Source organism: Dromiciops gliroides, chromosome 2, assembly GCF_019393635.1.
Source record: "Dromiciops gliroides isolate mDroGli1 chromosome 2, mDroGli1.pri, whole genome shotgun sequence".
NCBI lineage: Eukaryota > Metazoa > Chordata > Mammalia > Microbiotheria > Microbiotheriidae > Dromiciops > Dromiciops gliroides.
The window spans coordinates 120,796,456-120,824,324 of NC_057862.1; the positions used below are offsets into that span (position 1 = coordinate 120,796,456).

At 37.4% G+C, this 27,869-nt stretch overlaps 1 protein-coding gene across 1 annotated transcript in view; it reads left to right on the top strand.

Moving 5' to 3' along the window:
* The window catches only part of RASGRF1 (Ras protein specific guanine nucleotide releasing factor 1), a 219,042-nt gene extending 194,300 nt beyond the window's left edge, over window positions 1-24,742 (top strand). The window contains exons 23-27 of the mRNA XM_043981671.1: window positions 3,214-3,411; window positions 10,218-10,297; window positions 15,476-15,593; window positions 16,990-17,058; window positions 21,170-24,742. Of these exons, the coding sequence (XP_043837606.1) occupies window positions 3,214-3,411; window positions 10,218-10,297; window positions 15,476-15,593; window positions 16,990-17,058; window positions 21,170-21,262 (558 nt within the window). The 3' untranslated portion in view covers window positions 21,263-24,742. The remainder of the gene's footprint in view (window positions 1-3,213; window positions 3,412-10,217; window positions 10,298-15,475; window positions 15,594-16,989; window positions 17,059-21,169) is intronic.
* Window positions 24,743-27,869: the final 3,127 nt, after the last annotated feature.

The following is a 27,869-nucleotide window of genomic DNA, read 5'->3' on the forward strand; positions in this document are numbered from 1 at the left end:
ATGTTACATCACTTAAAACAGTTGGCTAAAGGTAAAGTAATAGAAGTCCCATAATCGATTGACCTATTATGTCATTAGAAAGATTCAACTTTAGAAAATGTCAGATTTTTTTCTTCCCATATACACACTTCTGTGTAATTTTGGGGGGTCAGGACAATGAGGGTTAAGTGACTTGCCCAGGGTCACACAGCTAGTAAGTGTCAAGTGTCTGAGGTTGGATTTGAACTCAAGTCCTCCTGAATCCAGGGCCAGTGCTTTATCCACTACACCACTTAACTGCCCCCCATATACACACTTCTAAGAAATCTTGGCCTCCTGGAATTTATATTACAAAAGTAAGATCTCTAGGTAAATATTTAAAACATCAAAAATTTCTTTAACAATTTGGAAGGAAGAAAACAAGTATTTATTAAGCATTTACTATGTGCCAGGCACTGGCTAAACAGGTAAAGTGCTAAACACTTTACAACTATTATCTCCTTTAATACTCACAACAACCCTAAGAGGTAGGTGCTATTAATATCTCCATTTTAGAGTTAAGGAAACTGAGGCAGACAGAAGTTAAGTGAATAGTGTCTAAGGTTAGATTTGAACTCAGATCTTCCTGATTCTGGGCCTAGTACTCCACCACTGAACCACCCAACTGCCTCATCTGATTACATAAGAAAAGCTTAGGTTCAATTCCTTGGCAGGTACAATGGACAGAAAAATAAGATGCTATATCAAGTACTTTTTTGACATGACAAAGAGTTAAACATTTTTATAGTATGTAGAAGTTTTCTCCATTTTTTCCATTCTGCTTGCTTGACACTGCTAAATGAATGAATGAATGAATGAATGAATGAATGAATGAATGAATGAATGAATGAAGCATTTATTAAGTGCTTGTTGTGTGCAAAGCACTGTGCTAAATGCTAGAGATACAAACAGAAACTTCTCAAGGAGGTCACATTCTAATGAGGAGACAACACATTTGGAAGGTTTCAGCTGCAAGTCAGAAGGGAAAGTCTCACACAAAGCAGATGTTAGTTCCTCCTCCTTAATGTCATTATTAAATATCACTATTCCCAGGGTTCTTGGGTTCAGCATCCTGGGCTGAACCCAAACGAGTCTTGGGGAAGATAGCAATCAAGCTTGTCATAGCAGTTTGACTAGCACCTGCTGTCTCCTCTCTCCTTCAGGGTACCTTGCCATTTCAGCTAAGCTGGCTTACCTGTCCTGTGTGTGGCACTGGGTTGCCATTTGGTAGGGTAGGCATTGATTTCCTGTAATATGGCTATGAAGGCTAGCCTGAAAGCATGCATGTTGATCTGAGGGAACTGCTACTCAAGGATTCCTATGTTTTTCTATCTGCCTGTTGTTAGTAGTTGGTCAGCAATTGTTATTGGTGGTGATGAAAAAGATGGGGCTCCTCTCCACAATGATTTCCTTCCTCATTGATGGCTGTGAGGGCTGGGCTTTTAGCAGGTCTCGTGGCTGAAGACTCTTGGGTCTTGTGCTGAAGCAAGCAAGATCTGAAGGAAGATGGTATTCAAGGTGGTGATGATAGTTTGACTTGCTTAGCATTTTCTGCCTCCTGCTTCTCCAGGGTTCCTTGCTGAGTCAGTCAGGTTGGCTTTCCTATCCAGAAAGTAAATAAGGACGTATTATAAAGACTTTTCACCCCTTCATACCTGTCCATACTTCAATTTCCACCAATGTCTATACAGTGAAGCCAAAAGCATATGCATGTGATTTCATTGATGGCACTGGACCATAAGATCCATTCTCCATTAACATATGGCGGGTTTTTTGTTTGTTTGTTTTTTTGGTGAGGCAATTGGGGTTAAGTGACTTGCCCAGGGCCACGCAGCTAGTAAGTGTCAAGTGTCTGAGGCTGGATTTGAACTCAGGTCCTCCTAACTCCAGTGCTGGTGCTTTATCCACTGCAACACCTAGCTGCCCCTCCATTAACATGAAACATGCAAAAACTAGAACTGCCTTCATTCAGAGGTGCCAGATGCCAGAGTTCACAATGGCTCTGTTGCATTGAGTCTTCATTTTACTGATAAGAAATCCCTTCAAAAAGGTGTTTCAGGAAAAATAAGTCACTGATGATGAGAACCAGGAGCTACCATCAACACTGCTCTTGTTATATCAATATATAAATGTCAGTAATAGAAACACACTGGTTATTGGAGTGGCCATTCCTTGACCTCTGAAATAGAAAATGGTTTATTTCCTGTAGCTCCCTCCCCAAGGAGCCATGTTTAATAATAAGCAGGGCTGTATTTTTCCCTTTACTTGGTGCCTACATATGCAGCCTCCAATTCGGCTAGCACCCAGTATTGTCACCATCCACAACAAAGAATCTCATATTTGGAAGAAGCTTCAGAAGTTGTCTAATCCAACTCATGCCTGAAAAGGAATCCCTTCCATAGAAGATGTGATCATTGTTCATCCACCCTCTTTTTGAAGACCTCCAGTGAGGGAAGATCTCTGACTCTTAAAGGCAGCCCATTCTACTTTGGGACAGTTCTAATTGTTTGGAACTTTTTTTCCTTATCAAATTTAAATCTACCTCTCTAAAACTTCCACCTACTGTTTCATTTCTGGGGGGCCAAGCAGAAAAGTCTAATCCCTATTCTATACATATACCTTTCAGATGCTTAAAGATAGTCATCACATCCCCACATTTTACCATGAGTTTAAAAAAAGATAGCTTGGGATGATCATACAAAACAATTCCTCATTTTTTCAAATTTTCTTTTTAGAAATTCCCCTGGTATTTTTAAGTGCTTGTTTACTGACAAACTAATTGATAAATATGAAAGTGGAGAAATTTAAAGCAAAATTATTGACAGCTCATTTAAAACATTAGAAAAACATTTTTTGCCATGTCAATGGGAAAAAACAATTTAATTATAAAAAATTTAAATTACACAAAACTGGTATTGTAGGAAGAATAATGGACTGAGTAAGAGACAAAAGATTCGGGGTCTAGTCTCAGGTCTGCTACTTATTTGCTAGAGGAGCTCAGGGAAATCATTTAATCTGTGTGGCCACAGTTTTCTCAACTGCCAAGTGAGGAAGATGGACTAGAATGATCTTTAAAGATCCCTTTCAGCTCCACAAACTTAAAATTATAAGAAATTTTTATCTCTTTTACTTTATTGAAATGATACTTCTGGGTTTGTTTGCTTGTTTGTTTGTTTGTTTGTTTGTTTCCCAAAGATCAGTAACCTGATAGCTTCAGAAATCCTCCGAAGTGAGGATGTCAATGCCCGAGTTAGTGCCATTGAAAAGTGGGTGGCAGTGGCTGACATCTGCCGATGCCTACACAATTACAATGCTGTGCTAGAAATCACCTCCTCCATGAACCGCAGCGCAATCTTCAGACTGAAGAAAACATGGCTGAAAGTCTCCAAACAGGTATGATGAGGTTGTTCTATTATCTTTGCAGAGTTGGATTTAATGGTAATGACAGAAGTCTAAAGCTCTGTACATTATTTGCTATGTAATTTTGAATATAGGCCTACCCCAAATATAAGCTACTTCCCAAAAATGAGATTTACATTAAAGGGAAAATAACATACAGGTTTATAGACCATCATAGACTATCCTCAAGTCAGATTTAGACAATATTGGAAGAAGTGATAGCTACTGAATAGCAATAGCATTATGTCTTTGTAAACCAAGAAGAAAGAGGCAATTTTGTAGGAGAAAACAATTTATTCATGTGAAATGAAATATCATTTCCTAGACATAAAGTGACAACTCCCTGGAATTAGTACCTGAGACAGGTGTCACCTGAAATAAGTAATACAGTTCATACAGATGAGCACTTGACTTCCCCTGATATTTTATTTCCCATAGGTCTGCCCATTCTGCTAACACTACAACATTTATACAGTGCCACTAAATAAATTATTTTTCCCAACATGCCTCTAAAGTGAGATGATAGTATAACAATTTTTCTGCTACATAAGACAATGCATTGAGAATGGAAGGAATTTCTGGAGGGTAACATACCAGATCAGCAAGAGCTGGTGCTAGATTCTAAATATCATTTATTTAGATCTTTAGTTTCCTCTCCTAATTCATCTTTGCAACAAAGGACTTTGCCCTGAACCTAGGGTGAACTTTTCTAGGAGTTAGATGGGAGTCAAACTGCAGTGATCCTTTGAGATTCCAAACTCTATTAATAAACTATTAACCAGGGACAGCCAATGGTAAGGTTTCTTTGATAGCCACTTGGTAAAGGACTTAAATTCAGGGAGGATTTTTATTCACTTAGGTCACAAATATTAAATCTACCTTCAGTGTAAAGAATTTGAACCAGAATTTCCAATGAAAAGGGGCACTGAAAGAGGACTGTCCTTAAAATCTGAAAGACTCTAGTTCTGCCTCTGCCACACATGGGTGATATGGCCTTGGATAAGTCACTTAACCTTTTAGTGCTCCCCAGGCAACTTTGTAAAACTAAGTTGCCAGTCTGTATCAGCAGAGGACATTCCTTACTGGTATCTCCCTTATACCAATGAAATCACAAGTCTGGCTTAAAAAAAGAAATGCATGGATAGATAGATAGATAGATAGATAGATAGATAGATAGATAGATAGATAGATAGATAGATAGATAGATAGATTAGATAGATAGATTAGATAGATATGTATGTATGAATTATTACATAAATACATTACAGATATACACATATGTGGAATCTATATGCATATCTATATGTATATATAAGGAAGTGGGACCTGGGGAAGAAAACTGCCCATATTATGAAGGTGTTACCTTGGCTATTTCAGCTCATTCATGTGCCTTTAATAAATGATAACTTTCAGCACATGGAAGTGACTTGTGTAAATGAATGTATATTTCCAAAATGAGCAGTTTAATGCCATCCCTATGGGAAGATCAGTCCCATTAACAACTAAAACTCTATCATATATTTGCCTATATTGTTTCTTTGGTCAGAGGGAAGGAAGAACAATTCATTTTCCCTGTAGGACGCTTTATTGAGGTCATTTGGTTGAAACAAAAATAGCTATATCATTTCTAAGACTTTTTCTTCATATCTACCAGGTATGAAAGGCTGGTAGTGGTCCTCACCACTGTACAGGTGAGGATGCTGAGAGATATAAAGCAAGTTACAATTTCTAAGGGCAAAAAACTTAAGGTAGAATTCATGGCCCCTTGGTTTCTGATCCAATGTTCTATTTTCACAAATACACTGTGCCACACCATAATGAAACACTATAGGAGTCAAAATAACTCACCTTGACAAGGCATTTTAATGTTTACAAAAACACTTTCCTCATAACAATGGGTTAGGTAGTATAAGTATCACATTTTTCAGATAAGGAAACCGAGGTTCTTACTGATTAAGTGACTTGCCCATGATCACACAGCCAGTGTCTGAGGTAGGATTTGAACATAGGTCTCCTAATTCCAGGTTAGGCCAGCATACAGCCCACTATGCTACACTGTCTCATCAAACTCATGCTATTACAATTCTACTACATACCATTTATTAACAATTGCCTTTGAATCACAGTGAGGTGAATGTTACTGCCTTTTGAAACATTGGGAAGTCATGGTACAGAAATATTATATTTGAGGATTTTTGGTTGAGTAGCTCTGCAAGATCAAGAATGATAAAGCCTGAAATTTCTTCCGTTCCTAGCTCAAAAAGTTCTGACTCCTTTTAATGAATGACAGAAGGTGCTATCTATGGGATCTGTCATTGTTCTCAGCTTGAGTTTTACCCATGGGATCAGAATGTTATTCTTAAAGTTAGCCACCATGACCCAGGTGACTATACTGCAAGTTGGCCAAATAATGTAACCCCCAGCATTACTTGAAGTGGGACTTCAAGAACATTTCAAGGCATTTAGACCTTACTACAAAGAACTAAAAACCTCATCGACTCAGCATTGTTCTTATTCTAGTATCTTGATGTCTTCCATTCTCTTTGAATATTGCAGTTGGAAATTAAACAAATTTCAGTGACCATAGCTGCTACACTTCTGCATGAAGTACGTGCTGGGGCCTCATTACCGGAAACTTGTCCTGGACTTCTGTAGTTAGTTAGGGCCTGAAATTGAATCCAGCCCACTACTTCAAGGTAGAATGGATCACTTTAGGATTTTGCAGTCCTTTGGTTTGAAGTGGAACATGTGCCTCCAGAATATCAGATGTCAGTATATCTCCACGTTGGGTCTCTAGATAAGGCAACATGCTGCCCAAGTAGCAGAATGGGATACTACCTCATCACTAAGGTTTGCCAAAGACTTGTGGATACACTCTTGCCTCTTTCTAGTTAGGTGTTCTTCAAAGTTAACAGAGTCTGCAGCAATCTGCCAACACTGAAAAAAAATCATCCGTTATCAGCTTCAGGTCTTTTGTGGGTAATCCTCTGTCAAAGCTAAACCAATCATATGTAATATTTCTAAATCATTCTCTCTAGGATTTGAAGGGGATAGGTTTGATGGCAACCTGTCAAAGTCAATAAATTTCCTAGAGGATCTGAAAAATAGACACTAACGATAGCATATATCTTCATTTTATCCTTTAGCACATAGGTGCATAGAAAAGATAAGGCCTGGATATATAGTAGGCTAAGTCCTAGAAAAAATTGTGAGTAAGCCAAAGTTATCTCAGGAAGAACAGCCTCCTTTTCTTTCCCACTTTTCTCCTATTTCCTGCCCTAAATCCACCTTGGTGTCTCTCATAGTCTAGATCCCCTTCTTCCTATCAAAACTTGATCTAAGGAAGGCTTTATAAGTTGATTAATACTGAGGAACAAGTGACTGATACGGTTAAATATCTCTTGTGTCCTGGAAAGAGAAGGGGAGAGGATATCATCTCTGATAGCGGACACATCTGTGTAAACCAAGTGAAGAGATTCTAACTGTAGAATTTCAGAGATCAGATAAGTAGAGTGTGGAGTAGGAAGACAGAGTTTCTTATTCCTTGAAATCATGCCATGAAGGAGGTTCCCTCTTATTTACTCCTGATTCCCCATGTGCCCTGAATCTCTTTCCCTATAATACTCTGATGCCTACAAGCTAGCACAATTACCAAAATGGTTAGTGGACAAAACTCTTTTGGTTTAACCAAAAGGGAGAAGACTGGGGTCCCGCTGCCAAATGTTTTCAACTCCTTCAGGTTACTTTGGAGCATCTAAGGACAATCAGTAGCCTTCATTTACAAAAATAGGTCCATTTGTTGGGTACTACATAAATGTGCATGAACTGTTAGGTTAAAAATTTGTGACTCGCTTGCAGAACTGTATTATCTCGACATGGCCTATGTCTAAATGGAGCAATTATGGATTACCCCATTTATATAGTGCCTACTATGTGCCAAGAACTGTGCTAAGCACTTTTATTTTTATGAATATTTTCTCATTTGACACTTGTAACAACAACCCTTGGAAGTGGGTACCATTATTATTCCCACTCATAGATGAAGAAAATGAGGCGGAGGTTAAACCCAAGGTCACGTAGCTATTAAGTGTTTGAGGCCATATTTGAACTTAGGTCTTCCTAACTCCAAACCCAGCACACTATCTACTGCCCTACCCAGCTACCTGTTAATTAGAGTTTCTCACCCTGGCCCAGAAGAAATAAAGAAAGCAAAATGCTACCAGTACCAATATAACTAACTCCTCTGGTTTCTAATAATAATAATAACTAGCATTTATATAACACTTAAAAATTTGTAAAGCACTTTACAATTATTGTCTCGTTTTATCTTCTCAACCACCCTGCGAAGTAGGTGCTACTATTAGTCCCATTTTACAAATGAGGAAACTGAGGCAAATGTAAATCTAGTGACTTGCCAGGATCACAGTTAGTATATGTTTGAAGCTGGATTTGAACTCAAGTCTTCCTGACTCCAAGCCCAGCACTCTACCTACCACACTACCTAGCTAATCTCTGGGCAGAAGAATGTGTGAAATTATTGTGAATCCAGAGAATACTGTCCACATCCTCCCAAAATGCAAGTTGGTAGTAATGATGCTGTTCCAACAGTTTTCTTGTACTTGCCATGTTCAAACCAGATCATCCGTGGGTGGTGGCTTGCAATTCTTGGAGTATTCACATATTAATAAAGAATTTTACAACCAAGAAACCAAATCGAGTCAAAAGAAAGGCAAAATCCTATGTAGATGCCAGCCATGGGAAGTAGATACCTACCCTAAAGTCACCAGGATCTGTGTGAATTCCTGAGTTTGTATCCTATCCAGATCAAAGAAGACAGCTAGGAAGAAAGTAGGTATTCAGGGGAGAGAAAATTTTTGGTTAATTCACTGACCACTTTTCCTGGATAGGACTAGAATATTGATTTTATTAAAACATGAATTTATACCTACATCGGAAGCCTTCTTCCAAAATGTGAATATACCAGAACCAATGGCATAGCTAGAAATCAAAAATCAGATTAAGTATTCACAGCCCCCTTTTCCTCTTCCCTTTTGATACAAAGGAAGAAAAAAGACAGCTACTGGCAGGAAGCATCTCCATTATGCTGATTTTAGCATGTTTTCCATTGCTTTCTTCCCTTTCTCTGTGCAGGCCAGAACCATAGGAATAATACTATATTTTTCAGAAAAGGTAACAAATTTAAAGGGGCTAGATAACACTGTCAATGTTCCTTACTAGTTTGGGGCTACACCTTATCATGGGATATTATACTTGGAAAGGAAGCTAGTTCAGATCTTCTTTAAGATCTTCCCTTCATCTTTGTGAAACAGCTAAATGACAGGGTCTCCTAATTCCTTCACCACTGAAGAATTACCATGAAGCTGCATTGATTTCCACTTCAACTAGACCTTGAAATCAGATTGTAATTTCCTGTGGGAAGATTTTTCCAATAAAGACTTGGGCTAAATCTCAGTGTGCAGCCAACCAGAGCCAATGTCCTTGTGAGACACAAGAGACCACACTGAAATTTCCTAAGCTGAAGAATGTTGCTGGACTGCTATTTGTGTTATTATTTAGCTTGTAACTTTTCGGTCTGAAACCTATAATTTGGGGCCTGGAAGGGATCTTGGAGATTATTTTGGAATCCACCCCCCTCGTTTTTCAGGTGAGGTGACTGAGCAATTCAGTGACAGTAATTGAAGCTTAAAGCCATGTAACTCTAATGTCCTTATTTTACAGATGAAGAAACTAAGACCCAGAAAGATTAACTTGCAGGCCAAAGTCTCACAACTAGCAGAACTGGGATTCAAAACCTACATTTTCTAACTCCAAATCCAGTTCTCTTTCCACTATAACATGCTAATCACACAGTTAATTAGCAGCAGAGAAAGAACTATATTCCATTTCTTCTTTTCACTGAACTACACACATTTGAAAGAACCACATAACCTCAGAATGTTAAGAGATCGAAGGTTCTCAAGAGAACATCTAATCCTAATCTCTCATTTCACAGCTGAGAAAACTGTGTTCCAAATGGAGAAGTGATTTGCCTACTAGCACAAAACTGAGATGTGGTAAAATTGGGACTCAAATCCAAGGCTTCTAACTCTCAGCAGGCCCTCTGGTGTCTGTTTGTAGAGTCAGGCACTTGTCATTTCTTTGGAGCCTAATCCGTGGGCTTGGCCAGATTCTATTATTTGTTATATGACTGAAAGCATTGCATTGGAGTTTAGTTTTCTTTTCAAATTTCCTTCAAGACTTTTTCCTTCTTGGGTAATCATTTCTAGTACAGTCCTTTTCTTAAAGTAGCAGTATTTAAATGGTAGAACTATGTAAAAGTGACTCATCTTTTAGGAATAGTCAAGAAAAAGACCAGATAAGGAGAAGAGGAATACACAGCGATAAGATAAGGAGACATAAAAATCAGCAGTTCTCTATGCATCTATTTAAATTAATCTCAGATTTAAAATAGCAGAATTATCAAAAACCATCTGAACCCTAGTACTATATAGAGCCTATTCTGAGAACCAAATTTTAACCCCACTCATACATAGTCAACCCAAATTTCTTTTAGTGAGATATATGTGTGTATGCATGTAAAAGAAGACAGTTTCACAGGTTCCAAACATCTAAAAAGGTCTAAGACTAGGTCATATCCTCCCACGCAAACACACACAACAAAATGGTTGGTTTTTTTTCTCTGCTTTAGCAAGGACATGAAGTTGGAGGAAGTGCAAAGCAACTTGTTTCCGACATTTTAAATGTGTTGTTTGCTAGTAAATGCTTCTAATTCCTTCTAGACAAAAGCTTTGATTGATAAACTCCAAAAACTTGTGTCATCAGAGGGCAGATTTAAGAATCTGAGAGAAGCTCTGAAAAAGTAAGTGTGTCATTTTGTGATTCTTACTTTTCTAAAAAATGAAAAAGGCCATTGCAGACTAAACTTTTCCCAAAAAAAAAAAAATTTAACGAAAAGAAGTCTGCTTGCCATTATTTATGTTACAAGTATATTGGAAGTAAATGAATAACACTTGGTTAAGAACACAACATTAAACCATAATTATGGCCTAGGATTTGCTAAATAATATTTTTATTGTTCAATAAAGACAGGATGGTCAGTTTGCAGTTTTCATCACCTCTTTCCAGAAGAGGAGACAGAGGAACAAAAAGGGAGAGAGCTATACCTAAGGTCACACAGCAAGCAACTGTAAGAGCTAGGATTAGAGCTCAGAAACACTAATATGTTCAATTAACTGAGCAGTTGTCTTAACTTGGTGACTCAGTTGACTGAAAGGGGAAAAAGAGTATAAAGCCTGTTATGTTTCTAAAGTTGGGTTTCCAGGTATCCAAGTTGGTACAAATGACTTTGGCTTAACCTCAACTATCATTATGCCAAACAACAGAGGACAATTTGCAGGTAGCACTTTGTATATCTGCCATGTTTGGCATTTTACAATAAAACCAAGAAAGCACACCCAGTGGTCACTATAAAGAGGAGACACAGAGTCTCCATCAAATTCTGTTAGAACTCCTAAAGAGACAGTCTGGTCATTGACTGTGCATTCTCATTGTGACTATATTAAACTCTGTCCCAAGTAAATGTGACATGCTGAATTTGTTATTTTCAGTAAGTGTTGCCTCCACCACTCATCAATCAAGTGCTTTCTTTGGGTAATTCCATTTGGTCTCTGTATTGACTTCCATTTCCCATACAGTCACACTGTCTGTTGAATAATCACCTGTTCATTGAATAGCATTAGAACTGTGAATGTGCTTCCTTAGACACCTTTGAAGCAATGCCATACTCAATGTCCTATCAGAGCACATTTGTGCTGCCCATCCTGCCCTTCTACCTGAAAGCTTATTGTTCAAAACACTTGCTATGGTGTCCCCAGCAACTTTTTCATTTGCTCACCCTCAAGACTGAGCTCAGAGACCAGTTGGTGACTTTAGCCCTTTAATAATCAGGGTAGGGAAGTCAAATGGAAGAAGGGCTGATGAATTTCCTTTCCTGACTCCAAGAGCCTCCTCCTGCTCTTCTTGTGTCTTCCTGCTGTCCTTAAGTCTGTCTTTCACCAGCTCAATGTATCATTGGCTTGATCATCCCCAATTTTATGTCCTTTGGCAGATGTTCTATCCATCTGTGCTGTTAAATCTTCTCTTCAGTCATGGTTCCTGGGAGACATCACAATATTTTTTTCCTTCTCCATGGGTCAGTGCTTTGCCTTGGGCTCTCATATTATTCATTCACAAACTTGTCTGTCTTGCAGAGAAGCCTCTTCACCGCAGCTTCATCCACCTTTATCTCCTTTCCTGTTTAGTATCCTGCCGCATTTGCCTCCTCAGTTTCTCATTTTGTGCCACAATGCCTTATCCTGGCTGGTTTCCGCCTTTCCGATTAAATTAGCAATTATCTCTTTCCTGTTCTCTCAAGCTCACCAAGGCAGAGATTGTGATTCTACCTTTTTTTTTCCTCTTCAAAAAGGGAATGTTTGGTTCCAGGCTTTTAATATTCTTAGAAATGAAACTCTAGAAGTCAAGCTCATTATAAAAATAATAGTCTTAGCCTTGTGGTATTGCTCTATGTAAATTAAAAGAAAATAATAATAGAACATTAATACTAATAGCACTTTTCCCCTCAAGAATTTGTATTTTAATACTTATCTTATCTTTTGCATGTATCAATACAAAGTAGAACTGGGCAGATATTTCTGTTCTAAGAGGGGGTTGGGGGGAGAAGAAAGGATGCGGGGCACAGAGAGATTGAGTGTCTTGCCAAATATCTCATGGTTGAAGACTAGAATACAGGCCTCCTGACTCTTCATAGAGTGTTCTATCTAAACTGCTGCCTAAACTTCTGTTATGATTCTTTCTACCTGCAGTGGATAAGCACTCCTTTATCAGCAAAATAATAAAAATCCTGCCATTAATGGAATGATTGAGCATGAAAGTTTTATAATGAGAATAAATTCTCAGCTCTAGATTACCACCTAAAATTCAGTGAGGATTTTTTTCCCAAATTTCTTCTCATTTGTACCTCTCTCAGAATGTCTAATACTCCAGGCAGATTTGTTTCTTTTGCATTCCCATGTTCTTTCATAGTATATATTGTAAGAGTCAGTTTTAGGGCCTATATAGATTTTTTTTAAATGTATAATTTCCAAGAGATTCACCCTCTGCCTAAGAGCCCTTCCATGATCACTCTCCCCAGTGACCAAATCCTTTCCAAAACATATCAGAATTTTAAATTTAATTCAATATCAATGCATATGCTTCATGGAACACCTTCAAGGTACCAGTGTGTCAGTGATTCATCTACCTTCAGTTGCTCCCAAGCACTCCAGCAACCCCTCGGCAGTCATGTATGTGTTTCAGCATTTTTAATTGATTATGTATCTATTCTATATGTTATTTATAATTGTGTGTGTCCTTGTATATGTTTTTCTCCTGTTTTCCTAGTTATAATGTAACCTGCTGAGGACTGTTCTTCATTGTCTTGTAATACCTCACAGTCTCCAGCAGAGGGTTTGGAATACAACTGGAACTCAAAACAGTTTGATGGTATAGGAGACCTGGCAAATTCCTGTTTCCATCCTATTACCACATCTGGATATTGTCCCCAAAACAGCAAAACAGCTCTCCCAAATATTAATCCAGGTGTTATTTTGCTCCTGGTTACACATGACCACATCATGCCCTTGGTCCTGCTTCATGATTTTCTAACACACAAGTGGATAGAGGACCCTGTGTGACCTTCAGAGAGATTCTACAATTTCTAATCATTCATATTCAGTCTGGACTCGTTTTACCTTCTGATCTTTCTTTAATCTGAGAGTTGTGGGCAGCAAAATAAAAGAAATACTCTACTGAAATTTCAGGATTTATTACGACTGAGAAATGGGAGGTAGGGATTGGCAGTTTAAGATCTTCTAGAAAAGCACTTTCAGGCATATCTTTCTTTGCTACTCTTCAAATCCTCCCTCTAAGTATTACTGGGGCAAAATTCTTCTCCAAGCACTCATGTGTTCTGTTTATTTCTGTTTTGGAGCCAAAAGCAGAGACAGAGAACTACCGAAATGAGTGAGATACCTCACATTTACATAGCACTTGGAGGCTTATATTGTGATTTATATACAGTGATTATAGAATTTTAGAGCTAAAAGAGACCTTAGAAATCATTTAGTCATTTGATCACATGGTAAGATGGAAAAAGCACTGATATGGAAGCAAAGGATTTGGGTTAAAACCCTACTACTTACAAACCTGTGTGACTTTGGGCAAGTCACTTAATTTCTCTGGGCCTCAGTTTCCTTATCTGTAAAATTGGGGGAGTCAAAATAGATTATTTCCAAAGTCTTTTCCAATTGAATATTCTATAATTCTCCTTCCCAGATAAAGGAACTGAGTTCTAGAGAAGTGAAAGAACTTGCCCAAGGTTGTACAGACAAAACTAGGACCAGAAGCCAAGTCTCTTGGCTCCTCATCCAGTGAGCTTTCCACTCAATTACTACCTCCACTACTGCCTGCCTCTCTCTCATGATGAGCCAGAAAATCTACTTTTGAGTGGCCCTTGGCAAGCTATGCAATTGACAGGAAAATGGTCTTAATGAAAGGGTAAAGTTAGCAGGGGTAAACTGGTAACGAGTCTAGACTGTATTATATGTAATTGTATGTGTGATGTTTCCATTGTACTTTGCTTCTTTTCAGTTTCTCTCCACAAGTGCTCCACACTGTGCTGAATGAATAGGATTCAAATCACTTTTTAAAACTGGAGAAGTGCCTCCTTCTTCCCATTAGCCTGTGTGTTTGCCTCTTTACTATCCCCTGGGGATCTTATTGTACATCCTAATTATTATTTTCTCTCCAATCGTCTGTGTCATGTTGTGCTTTGGCTGCCATTACGCTAAGCCTTGGTTTGTATGCTGTTGACAAGAAGGATACAGGGTGCTTGCAGGAGTTCTATTGAATAAACATTTAACAATATAGTGAGAGTCTAAAAATAAACAAAGTTTCCATCATCATAATAGTATCTTTCTATTCCCCCAGGATACATAGATAGATATAGATGATAGATAAATAGATGATGCATAGATGATTGGTTGATAGATGTATATAGATGATAAATAAATAGATGAAACATAGATGAATTCTCTGAAGAGTTCAAAAACAGCAAAACAAGAAAATGTACTATATACAACCTTAGGTGAAAAACACGGAGCTCTGATGGTGTGGGGAGATTTTCAAGAAGCAATAAAAGATACCACCCCTACCACCAGTAATGGAGAAGACCAAAAAATAAAAATATGTATTTCTAGCAACACAAAATTGCTATAACAAAGTCATACACATGACAAAATACACTTACCCATATGTAAATAAATAGGAATGGAAGATTCCAAAGGGATTTGGGGAATGGAGTATGGTTAGTCAGGTAAGGCTGATCTGGAAGGATTTGGTTTTTAAAAAAAGTGAGTCTTTGGTGGAGTTTTGATTGAGGGAAGGGAAATCTGAATAGAAAAAGTGCAATGGTTAATGATGAAGAAGCAGGAAGAAAAAAGGAAACAGAGAAACGTTTGCTTACTAGATCAATAAAAGCAGGTCTGGGTACAGTAGGAAACAATTTGAGATAAAAGAAAAGCAATTTTTAGAATATCTAATTGAAATTGTCAAATTCTAAGAAGGGCCTTACTAACATCATGTAACTAATTCTCATCTCCACTAAAGCAGATTATGTGAGGAAGTTTTTCCTATTTTTCTGATGAAAAAACTGAGGCTTCTATGATGAAAGAGATTTTCCTCAGGTTACTCAGTGGGCCAATAGATGTCAAACCCTAAATTTGAAGCCTCCAAATACTTGATTCTATATACCAGAGTTTATACAGATTATCTCTGGTTCCTAAAAAAAAAAAAAAAAAAAGCAGAGATGAATAAACCTAATGACATTAATTTAAAAGAGAGAACACAAAATGCATGAAATTCACACATAGCCAAAGGGGGATTGTATTTGTGTGTGTGTGTGTGTTAATGAAAAACCATTTTTATACCATTTGCTTTTAAGTTGTGACCCACCTTGTGTTCCATATCTTGGAATGTACCTCACTGATTTGGCATTTATAGAAGAAGGAACACCCAATTATACAGAGGATGGCCTGGTAAACTTCTCCAAAATGAGAATGGTGAGTTTCCAATGTTTATCTGTAAGGGAAGTAAAGAGCTAGTGGGGATGTGTTGATTCTAGAAGGGGGATATGCCTCCTGTCCTTTTACTGAGTAACATGCAGCTTACTGAGATGAACAACTCCCAAATGGTCACCAGTGGTGGGGGAGGAAGGGTTGAGTCGTAAATGGTTGGTCACAGAGTCAGGAAAAGATGAGCAAAGCCTCCTAAATCTATGGCCAATAATTTCAGAAAAAAAAGCCCTATCTGTCATGTATGGCCAATTGCTACCTATTTTCAACAAGACCATATGTCACTATAGTTCAGCAAAAACAAAAAACAAAAAAGCATAGGGCATGATCTTCTACAAGGATACCCCAGTTGCAGAAAGAAAACTTCACAAGCAAAGACTCATCAGCTATTCAAAACTGATCTCCATACAATTTAGTAATTCATTGATTCAATATGACAAAAGATATTTCTTCACCTTTGGGAATGATCAGTTCTAATTTTGACTAATTTAATCTGTCAGAAGGACAAAGTAGAGTTTACTGTTCTGTAACTACCATCTTTAAAACCTACAAAAAACATTCTATTCAATTCAACAAACATTTATTCAATAGCATACCATATGTAAGGCACTATGGGATTGGGCATAAACCAAAGATAAAATGAAAGTCCCTACCCTCAAGGAGATTGTATTCTATTTGGAGAAAATAATATATGAGCAGCTAAATATATGTAAACATAAACAAAATAAACACACAGCAATTTGGGGAGGAAGAAATACTTCTAACAACAGGGGAGATCAGAAAATCCCTTTTCACACCCTATCACACCCCTAACTGTTGTTTGGGAATGTAATATACTATTAATGTACTATGAACATATACTTTATGCAAATCAGTGTTTAAATGAATAGTTGATACCTAGTATCTCCAAAATATACTATAGCCATAGGATATTATTTCAGCAATAACTGAATATAACCTATATAATATCCTATCAAGCTCATTAAAATCAAGTTTTTGTCTCTACATAGACCATTAACATACTTACATCAATTTAACAAGTAATTTCCCTCAGAAGCAAGCTACAAGTCCAAAAACACCATAACCTGATATAATCTTCAAAGAAGAGAAATGAATTTCAAATACTTTGGGGGGGGGGACAATGAGGGTCGAGTGACTTGCCCAGGGTCACACAGCTAGTAAGTGTCAAGTGTCTGAGACCGGATTTGAACTCAGTTCCTGCTGAATCCAGGCCCCATGCTTTATCTACTGCACCACCTAGCTGCCCTCAAATACTTTTGTGTTATATATACTGACACCCAACTCAGCTGTTGAATTCCATTTAATTTTTCTTCACTAACATAGCAAAAGGTCTTTTTCAAAAATTCTTTTTGCTGTTATACAGATATCCCATATCATCAGAGAGATCCGTCAATTTCAACAAACAGCCTACAAAATAGAACACCAAGCAAAGGTATGTTTTAAGGACTTGCAGTTGGGGGTGAGGGAGAAGGGGAAAATTGCTAACATGATATGGTGACTAGAAGGACAGTCTTGGATTCAAAAGGATTTGAGTTCATCTTTCCCCTGACAAGTACCAGTTATGTTATAATGAGCGAGTCATAAACCTTTCAATGTCCCAGACAACTAAACCTGGAAGTTACAAGTGATCAGTGTTCCGTGTGTGTGTGTGTGTGTGTGTGTGTGTGTGTATATTTGTATATGTATATGTGTGTATATATTCATATATGAGGAAAATGTATATGGAAAACATTATATATATATATGTTATCTTTAAAGTCACACCTTAGTCTTAACAATTTCAAAAGTCAATTGCCATATAGAACAATAAACTGTAACATCAATGAAAATAAGCCCTGGCCTAAGCTCAGATAGCATCAGGCCTAAAACAAACAAACAACAACAACAACAACAACAACAAAAACTGACAGGAAACCAACCCATAAGAACATTCTAAAATGTCTTGTTTTTCCAATTTGATTTTGTCTGTATTCTACTTTTAAGATAAATGAACAGGTGATAAGGAAAAAGTTTAATAGGTTTTACTCAAAAGTACCATTTCTGTGGTCAGTGCTATTTCACCCTTTCCAACAGAATGATAATTCACTTCCACAAGCATTTATTAAGTACCTACTGGGAGCCAGGCACTGTGCTATACACTGAAAATACAAACACGAAAAGAAAATGGGCTCTAGCCTTGGTAGTGAGGGGATGCAACTTGTAGAGATAAAAAAATATATATATATATATATATATATATATATATATACACAAGTTAACTACAAAACAATAATATTGGGTCAGGGGAGGAGTGGGTGGAGATTCATAACTGGGGCAATGAGGTAAGGCCTCTTGTAAGAGGTGACAGTTGAGCACAGCGGGATTTGAACTCAGGTTCTCCTGAATCCAGGGCCAGTGCTCTATCCACTGCACCACCTAGCTGCCCCCTTCACCTGTATTTCTGCTAGATTTTGGTTCTCTTTGGAGCTTTTTATATAAATACTTTAATTTTTTTGAATAATTGGATGAATTTAAATTGTCTGAGTGACCCCCCCCCACAATTACATTAGAAATTCATAGAAATTCATGCAGAGTCACTAGCTAATGTTTCTAAGAACTCATGGATAGTAAAAGTCCCTGAAAAGAGAGAAATATAAAACCAATCTTTTTAAAGGATAAAAATGGATAAGACCATATGGATATGACCATAGATCTATCATTTACTTGAATTAAAAGAAAATTATTTGTCTCCAAAACAATGATATAACCAAAAGGTTTGTTAGTCCCATTTTTTATTCCTTCATATCTTTTATGTGCCTATATTCTACCCTTCACAGGGACTGGTACTTCAAAATTTCCCATTTACCTAGGCTATGTGAACAGCAGGTCACATCTAACAGAACTCACTAAACCTTTCATAGGATCATAACATTGTACAGATATAGGAGATCGTTGAGTCAAAAAGCCCTCATTTTACAGATAAAGGCAAGAAAAGGTTTTTTTAAGTTAAAAAGAAAAGTTGTGCATAATCCCACAGCCAGTTAATGGCAGAACCAGGACTAGAATCCAGGACACTTTGCAGTATACCAGATTGCCAGCTTCAAATTAATATTAGTTCCTAAAACTTACCATCGGTGGCACTGTTCTATTCATCTAGGGCTTGTAACATTGGCATTTGAGTACCTCTCATACTGTCATCCATCCTATCCAACCAGTCAACACAGCTGTTAGTAGAAGAGATGGTGACTGAAGAATATTGCTAGACTAGTTAGAATTCTTCATAAACATGCCTAGAAAAAACAGGTCTCTGAATAATATCTAGTGGAAAGAACTATGAGCTTTTTTTGAGGGGCAATGAGGGTTAAGTGACTTGCCCAGATTCACACAGCTAGTAAGTGTCAAGTGTCTGAGGCTGGATTTGAACTCAGGTCCTCCTGAATCCAGGACCAGTGCTTTTTCCACAGTGCCACCTAGCTGCCCTCAATAAGCCTTTCTAAGAAAGCCCTGATTCCTTAAAGTTGGCTCCTTAGTGAAGTCCCAGGAACGTGGCTTGGAATTTTCTCCCTGTTCCATCCTCTAGCGTTTCTATCCCTCTCTAAAGGCAGGGATCTTATAGTCAGAGAAAGGTCTCCTCTGCCCTTCTTCAAGTTTTATGGAACCTGTGTTCTAAAACTCCATCCTCCCACAAACTCCACAAAGTTGCTAGATACAGATGTGCTGCTTTTTATGAGCTGGAATTGGAGGTGGGCTCTTTAACCTTAATTTGTACAGCTGTGTTTTTCCTCATTTCCACTGGAAAAAAAATGGAATTAATTGTATTCCAAATGCTCTCTGTTTTTTAATATCTCTACATGCAATTTTCAGCAGTCTGGAACTCCTGGTGCCATGGGAGAGGGGGCAGTGGGGTCTGGGGGAAAGAAGACATGAGCATTCAAACATGACACTTCTGGGACTTTCTTGACACCACAAATGCCACTTTTGCCAATGCAGTCTCTCAGACTGTGGGAGGATATTGAGATGATTGTCATGTGGGGAGGCTTCTACTTTCAAGGCTAAAGGAGAGCTTTTGTTTTGGTTTGGTTTGGTTTGGGTTTTTGTGGGACAATGAGGGGTAAGTGACTTTCCCAGGGTCACACAGCTAGTAAGTATCAAGTGTCTGAGGCTGGATTTGAACTCAGGTCTTCCTGAATCCAGGGCTGGTGCTTTATCCACTGCACCACCTAGCTGTCCCCTAAAGGAGAGTTTTTATAGAATTTGTTTTTATCAAACCATTACCGCTCACCTGACAGACAAGTTCCATTTGGACAAGAGCCAATGTGAATGGGCCCTACCTCATCATGTTTAGCAGAGTCCCTCTGAAAGGAAAGGGTTCCATTAGCAAATAGCCAACAAGCATTTTTATTATATTAATATTTAATCTATTAATTCATAATATTGATAATAATAGCTACTATTTATGTAGTGTTTACTGTGTGCCAGATATCACATGAAGCATTTATTATAATTATTATCTCATTTAATCTTCACAACAACCCTAGGAGGTAGGTGCTATCACAGTTCAGAAAACAGGGGCAGAGAATTAAGTGACTTGCCCAGGATCATATACAATAAGTGTCTGAGGCTGGATTTGAACTTAGGTCTTCCTGACTCTAGACCCAGCACTCTCTCCACTGCTCCACAGGCACTGTGCTAAGCACTAAGGATAAAAAGAAAGGCAAAAACATGGTCCCTGCCACCTATTTCTGGCATATTGCCCATAAAAGGTGTCAGCACTGTGAAAAAGGAGTGAAGACCAACATCAGTGAAAATATTTGACCTTGACCAAAGGAAAGAGCAAGCCAGAAATTGATGGAGTTTGCTTTATGTTCTTTTTTAGTGGAGCATAAGTAGGTAATAAGAACAGTTTCTATTGTATGAGGATAAGATGAAAATATTTTAAAATAAGGAAGAGGGACTAATAGAAAAGGGGCTATTGAGCTATTAGCTACAATGCTCCCACCAGAAAATTCACAACCTCCCTACAAGAAAGGAAGGAAGGAAGGAAGGAAATTTGAGGCTAATTGAGGAGAGTTTGGAACTGTTTGAGGGTCAAAAGCTCCATTCCTCAGTCTCCAGAGCTAATCCCATTATGTCACATTTATCTCAAGAAAAGGCAACTTTTCAAACTACCCTAGAAACATTTCTTTAAAGAAAAATGTCATGAAGGACCTAAGACCTTAAACTTCTAAATCCCTTTAAAATATACAGACTTCAGAATTGGCACCAAAATGTTCTTTTCCATCCTCATCCTCCTGTAATTAAATTTACTTTTCTTTGAGCATCAGCACTTAAACTCTAAATCATAGGATCTGAAGAAAGGTTTTCCAAAGTCTATATTGAGTAAAATTTATTTTTTCCTATTTTGTTTGATTATTAGTATTATAACAGTATTGCCTCCTCCTGAGTTTTTTTTTTCACAGAAAATGTGTAGTATTTCTGCTGTATTGTGGGTTTTAATAGGCTTTTGTGGGCTGGCCTTCAAACCTAACCACCCCAGTTAGAGGATTGCTATTTCATTTTTTCAGGTAACACAATATTTACTGGACCAATCTTTTGTAATGGATGAAGAAAGCCTTTATGAATCCTCTCTACGAATAGAACCCAAATTACCAACCTGAAGAGCAGACCAGGGAACCACAGCTAAAGTGTATACATTCTATATGATAATGTACATACTTGTTTTGTTTCTCTTGGACAGCCTAGATTTTCTTCTCAGTATGTGCTTCTCAAATGAAATAAAATCATCGTCATTCTTAGATTATTACAGTAGGACTGGAATACAAATTTCTGCATTGTTTAAGATTTCACAACCCAACCCTGTTTCCTGCAGTGCCTATTTCTTTTGAACACCTGTATTATTCTGTTCTTTTATTCTCATGCTTTCTCCTCAAAAGAGGAAAAATGAACCAATGTAAGAAGCCCTGCGCACCAATAATTGCTTCCTTTTTCCCCAGCCCAGATCCCTGTGGTTCTGATGGGTTAGCAATTGAGGCGCTTACCAGCATATTTTACATAGTTGTTATAAATGGGGAAAACACACACATGCATATATACATGCCTTTTGAAGTCAAGTCATTTTAATATATATATATATATATGTATATATATATATACATATATTCCTGCTGGCAGTGAAGTAATTTCAAAAGCAAATTTCTGCAAAAAAAAAAAAAATTAAAACCCACTGTTATAAAGAATTCCCATCACTAAATAATCTTGATGGAACAGAGTAGTTTAAGCTAGAATTCATCACACTTTAAGAAGACCGCTATCTTGTCTGACACCATATCATTCATTGTTCTATTAATATAAGACAGCATGAATCACAGTTTAAATAAACTGAATGAGGTTCTATACCTTTGTGAGGAAAACTACCTTCAGTGTAACTTATTACAATCCATGATTTTTGTAGATTGCTGCCCAGAGTTCATTTATAGTAAGGAATACATACACACACACACACAAAATGTAACTTTTAATATTTCACCTACATAACAGTCATTACAGGCTTATGTTGAGATGCTATAAATCTGTATACCTTGTGATAATCAGTACCATAATGTAGAATTAGAGAAATAATTACCCAGTGTTTTTATTGCATATACTGTAATCCTGTCTAAATATCTTCTAGCAGGAATATAGTAATGTAGTGCTTATTCTGTGAATACTACCATGTATTTTTTTACATTGTACAGTATATAAAACACAGTTGAACTTCAAAGTGGCAGGCATGTTCCACTAAAGCAAACAGAAGACTTTTGCTGTAAGCAATACCTAGCGGTATGAGAATTCTATTTCAAGTCCTAAAATATTTCAACTTACAGCTTGTTTGAAAAAAGCAAAATTTCCATTTTTGTAAAACTATATGTTTCCTGATTACCTCTTGCTAATAAATCTATTCTATCTCAGGGTGAACAATGAGTTTAGACGCGTTTATCCTGGATTTTTTCTTTCCCATTCAATTCAGCTCAATCTTTCTTTAACACCTTCTATGAGCCTGGCGACATACAAGGTATTGTGAGGTATACCAAGCATAGAACATTGTCCCTTCTCTGAAAGAGTTATCAGTCTTGCCGGGGAAATGAGACATACACAAATAATAAATAAATAACAAACAGGGAGAGTAGAGATGTGTGTCTGCTGTGAGCCAGAGTGGTTGATACCTTGTTTTCTTCCTAAGTGTTAGCTACCCTCCTAAGAGATAAGCAGATACTGGTAGCTAGGCAGAGAAGAGGGATCAGGTTGGCTTATAAGTAGTCATCCTTGGAACTCAGGCAAATAAAAACAGAAAACAGACAATCTGGCAATCGAATTAGGAACCTAAAGTACTATTACTGTACCAAGAGCCCAGGAAATATGGACACCAAGAGAACTGTTGCAATAACCTGTAAGGTATTCATTTGTTTAAATTCATTCATCCAACAGATATTTGTTGAAAGCATACTATGAGCAAGGTGCTGTCCCAGGTGTCCAGGGGGTCAAGAGAGGTACGAAGAACACATTCCATACCCTCAATGACCCCTCAGAACAGCAGCGAAGTAAGACATTTATACAAGCAAATTTAATAAAAGAAAGCCTGTGGGGGCAGCTAGAATGTGCAGTAGATAAAGCACCAACCCTAGATTCAGGAGGACTTAAGTTCAGGTCTAGCCCCAGGCACTTGACACTTACTAGCTGTGTGACCCTGGGCAAATCACTTAACCCCCATTGCCCTGAAAAAAATAAATAAATAAAAAGAATAAAAGGAAGCCTGTGATAAGATCCAGATATATGATGGTCAGTCAGTGAACAAAAATTTGTCAGGTGCTTAGTATGTGACAGGTACTATGCTAAGCACTTGGCAATACAAAGAAAGGTGGAAAAAAAAACCAGTCCCTGCCTTCAAGGAGAATACATTCTATGGGGAGGGACAACATGTAAATAACTAGTATATAAAAGGTATATATACAGCAGACAAAGGTATACCAAACTTTTCTAACTAAGGTGATCAACAATTAAATCTAATATAAGCTGATCTCCCTAATAAAGGTAAAAGGACTTCTTTTTCAATTCTCTTTGCTATAGCATATTTAAAAGTATTAATGGTCTTAAAATAGGTTAGAAGGAATAATCCAGGAAGGAAGCCAGAAAGAAAAGGATTCAAAGAGAAATAGAAAGAAATTAGTGTAAAGAAGTAGATAACATTAACAAAAATATTGTATTCAGACCACAGGCAAGAGATAATCTGACAGTATTCTTCCCTGGTCAGACCACATCTAAAGGATTTGTATCCTTTTCTGGCCACTGTACTTTAAAAGGAATATTGACCAACTAGTGGATATCTGGAAAACAGTGACAAAAAAAATAATGTGGGGTCTAAAAATCATAAAATATAAGGAACGATTGAAGAAAATGGTTTAGCCTGGAGAAGAGAAATCTAAGGGGAGACATGATGTTATCTTCAAATATTTAAAAGGATGTCACATGAAAGATGAGGTAGATTTTGTTCTTTGTTTCTCTAAATTAATAAGACTAGTGGCAGGAAGTTACATAAAGCAGGTATCAGTTCACTATAAATATCCTTTGACTAAGAGCCAATCCCTAATAGATAAGTGATAAAAATTATATGAACCAAGTTTTCAAAAGAACTGCAAACCATCAGCAAGCATATAAAAATTGCTCCAAAAAACTAATAAAAGAAATGAAAATTAAACAATTCTGATATTTCACCTGTCACCCATTGAACTGGCAGTTGATTAAAGAGAAAGAAAAATAGTCAATGTTGGAGGAGCAGTGGAAAGATAGGCAGACTACTTAGCTGTTGGTGGAGTTGTGAATTGATCCAACAGGTCTGGAAAACAATTTGGAATTATACAAGGAAAGTTACTAAACTGTTCATACCTTTTTGACCCAGCAATACCACTTTTGGACATGTATCCTCAAGGAGGTCATTGACAAAATGGTCCCATGAAAACATTTATATTTTGTACTAGCAAAAAAAAAAAAAAAAAAAAACCTAGAAACAATGTGGCTAACCATCACTTTGAAAAAAGTTGGAGAAACTGTACTAATCTAATATATGAAGGAATGTGGGAATGTAGTGAAACATTATTGTGCCACAAGATATGAAAAATATGAGGAATTCAGAAAAAACATGAGACTTATATGAAGTGATGCAGAGCAAAGAAACTGGAACTAGGAGAACAATTTACCCAATTATTACAATAATGTAAATGAAAACAACACTAACAGGTAGCTGGAGTCAGTTTAATTCAGTTATCATTATTGGTTCCAGAGAACAGATGATGTAACATGCCTTCCTTCTCTTGGTAGAGTGTGGGGAGACTATGAAAGTCAGATGTTGAAAACCCTGACAGAGGGGTCACTATGTCAGCGTTTTTTCTTAACATTTTCTTTGTTACAAAGGAGCATTTCATTGTGTGCATATGTGAAAGGAGGGTTGTATTGGGAAATGATTGTGGTGTAAAAACAAAAAACAAAAAAACAAAAGCTATCAATAAAACTTTTTAAAAAGAAGAATGTTCTACTAATTAGAGCTAACAATATAGATCAAGCTACCTCATGCAGCAGTGAGTTCTCTAGCAACTGAAAGGAAGCAGAGGTTGGTTGACCATCTGTCAGGGGTGCTATACAAGGGGTCCCTATACTGAGTAATTAGACTAGAAGATCTTTAGGATCCCTACCAAAAAGTTGAGCAGAATATTTTATAGAATAAACCATATCTAAACATGCTTTACATGCTAACCATGTTTTAATCATTAGAATGTTCATCTGTCCACAAGTCTAGGGGCTGGAGTAAGCGGCCCAGGCTACCAACGTTGTATCAGGGCTTTGGAGGGAAAGTGTCATATGCACCTATTAGGGGAATGTGGGAGGAGTCTTTTGTCAACATAATCCAGAAGTGAGAACAGACTAAAAATCTTTCTTTCCAGGTATGCAGTAATATTAGGATAGTATAAGACTCCCCCTCTATCTCTGTATTTCAGAAAGTAATCCCTTGTCATTTGAATAATATTGCACCGCTACCCCAGGGAAAATCACAGTGAATTGAGAGCGACAGAGATGCCAAAATGCCTATGAATCTCTGAGAATCACTAATATAGACAGATGTACCATCCAAGTGAAGGAAAGAGAAGATCAGAATGAAAAACTATTGGGTCAGTATGATATTAGAGAGAGACCCTACCTGTAAGGTATAAGGAGGTATGTTCCTGACCCCGAAAACTTCTTATTGTGAGGGTTTGGCCTATATGAAGTACAATACAAGAGAAGACTTTTTTAAAAAGAGACATCCAAAGATGTGGTTTTAAGCTCTGATGCAGATGGACAGGGATTTTGGAGTTGGAAAGCTAATTCCCTGGGAAAAGGAATAACTTCTGGGAGTTAAGAAAAACTTCAAGAGGTATGAGTTGCAAACCTAATGAAGCAGGATGGTAGAAAAGACTGCAGATCTGAAACTATAACAAGGAACAGCAACCAGAAACATCTGCTGAGAAATATCAGATGCATGAAGTTCAGGGAAAGCAACATTATACAACCAGAGAACACCAATGCAGATAAGAAACCTCTGGCTACATCCCTCTGAAACTATCCCAGGGCATTATTGTAAATGACTGAGACTTTAAAGGGTTTTGGAGGAGAGTTACTCACTGGCAGGTATCGTTATTTCCTAGAGGATCTAATATGAGTGTAATTTGTTCCCCTGAATTAAGTTGTTCATGTTTTGAGCCTTGTGAACCTCTGTGCTTATAAGGGGTGATAATGAATATCCCTCCAGGTTGAAGCGGGTTGGAACACTGAAGTTCTCAAATTATCTGGAAGAGCACAAAGAGCCACTAAAGTGAGAAGGCTTCCCAGGTATAACTGAACCTTTTGAATCAACCTTTGAATCCATGAAATAAGGATTATAGACATACTCAAAGAATATCTTCCCTTGGATCTTGCCTTCAAATTAACATCACTAAACCAAAACTTAATTTCTTTCCCCAAAAAATGTTTATTTTCTTACTTCTCTTTTTCAATAAGTGGTACAATCCAGTCACCTGTGTTTGAAACCTGGCTATTATCTTGGATTTTTCTTTCTTTCTTTCTCTTTCTTTCTTTCTTTCTTTCTTTCTTTTTTCTTTTGGTAGGGCAATGAGGGTTAAGTGACTTTCCCAGGGTCACACAGCTAGTAAGTGCCAAGTGTCTGAGGCCAGATTTGAACTCAGGTCCTCCCGAATTCAGGGCCAGTGCTCTATCCACGGTGCCACCTAGCTTCCCCCTATTATCTTGGACTTTTCACTCTACCTCCCTTCACATTCATTCTGTTATTTCTATCTCTCTAATATATCTCATCCCTTTCTACTTCTTTCTATTCTTACTTCTAGGATCCTGTTCCAGATGCTTATTACACCAACTTTCAGGCTATTGCAAAAACTTCTAATCAGGCTTCTCACCTTTACATTGATCAATCCTTCACTAGTGCTACAGATAAATCTTTAAAAAAATTTTATTTTCATATCCATATTCTCTGCCTCATCTCACACACAACCCTCCCAGTGAGAAAGCAAGACAAACAAAGGCCTATTCCATGTATGTATAATCATACAAAACAAATTCCCACATTAATCATGTCCAAAAAAATTTATTTCTCAGTCTGTACTCTGAGTTTATCTCATCTCAATCAGAGGTGGGTGACCTATTTCATCGAGTCTTCTGGAACTGTGATTAGTTATTGTGTGGATCAGAGTTTCTGACTCTTTCAAAGTTGTCTTATGATATTGTTATTATATAATTTGTTCCCTGGAATCTGCTCGCATTACTCTGAATCAGTTCATTCAAGTCTTCCCACGTTTCCTCTGAAAATATCTCCTTCATAAATTAAATTAGCACAATAATATTCCATCACATTCATACATCATAACTTGTATAACTGATCCCCAGTTGGTGAGCACACACCAAGTTTCCAGTTCTTCAGCAGATCGATCCTTCTTATGTAGGATTTCTATGAAGATTACAGAGTGAGATTGGAAAGGAAGAAGGCTTTTCATGAACCACATCTAAAATGACAAAAGAGACTGAAAAAATTGCTAAAAATTTTTAATAAGAAAATTTAAAGTCACCCCCCCAAAAAAAAAAAGCAAACCATAGAATAGCTTTGATATTTCAACATATCTATGATCTCATCAATGTGGACCATTATTCTAATAGTGGAGATCAGTGGTATCAAACTCAAAGAGAAAC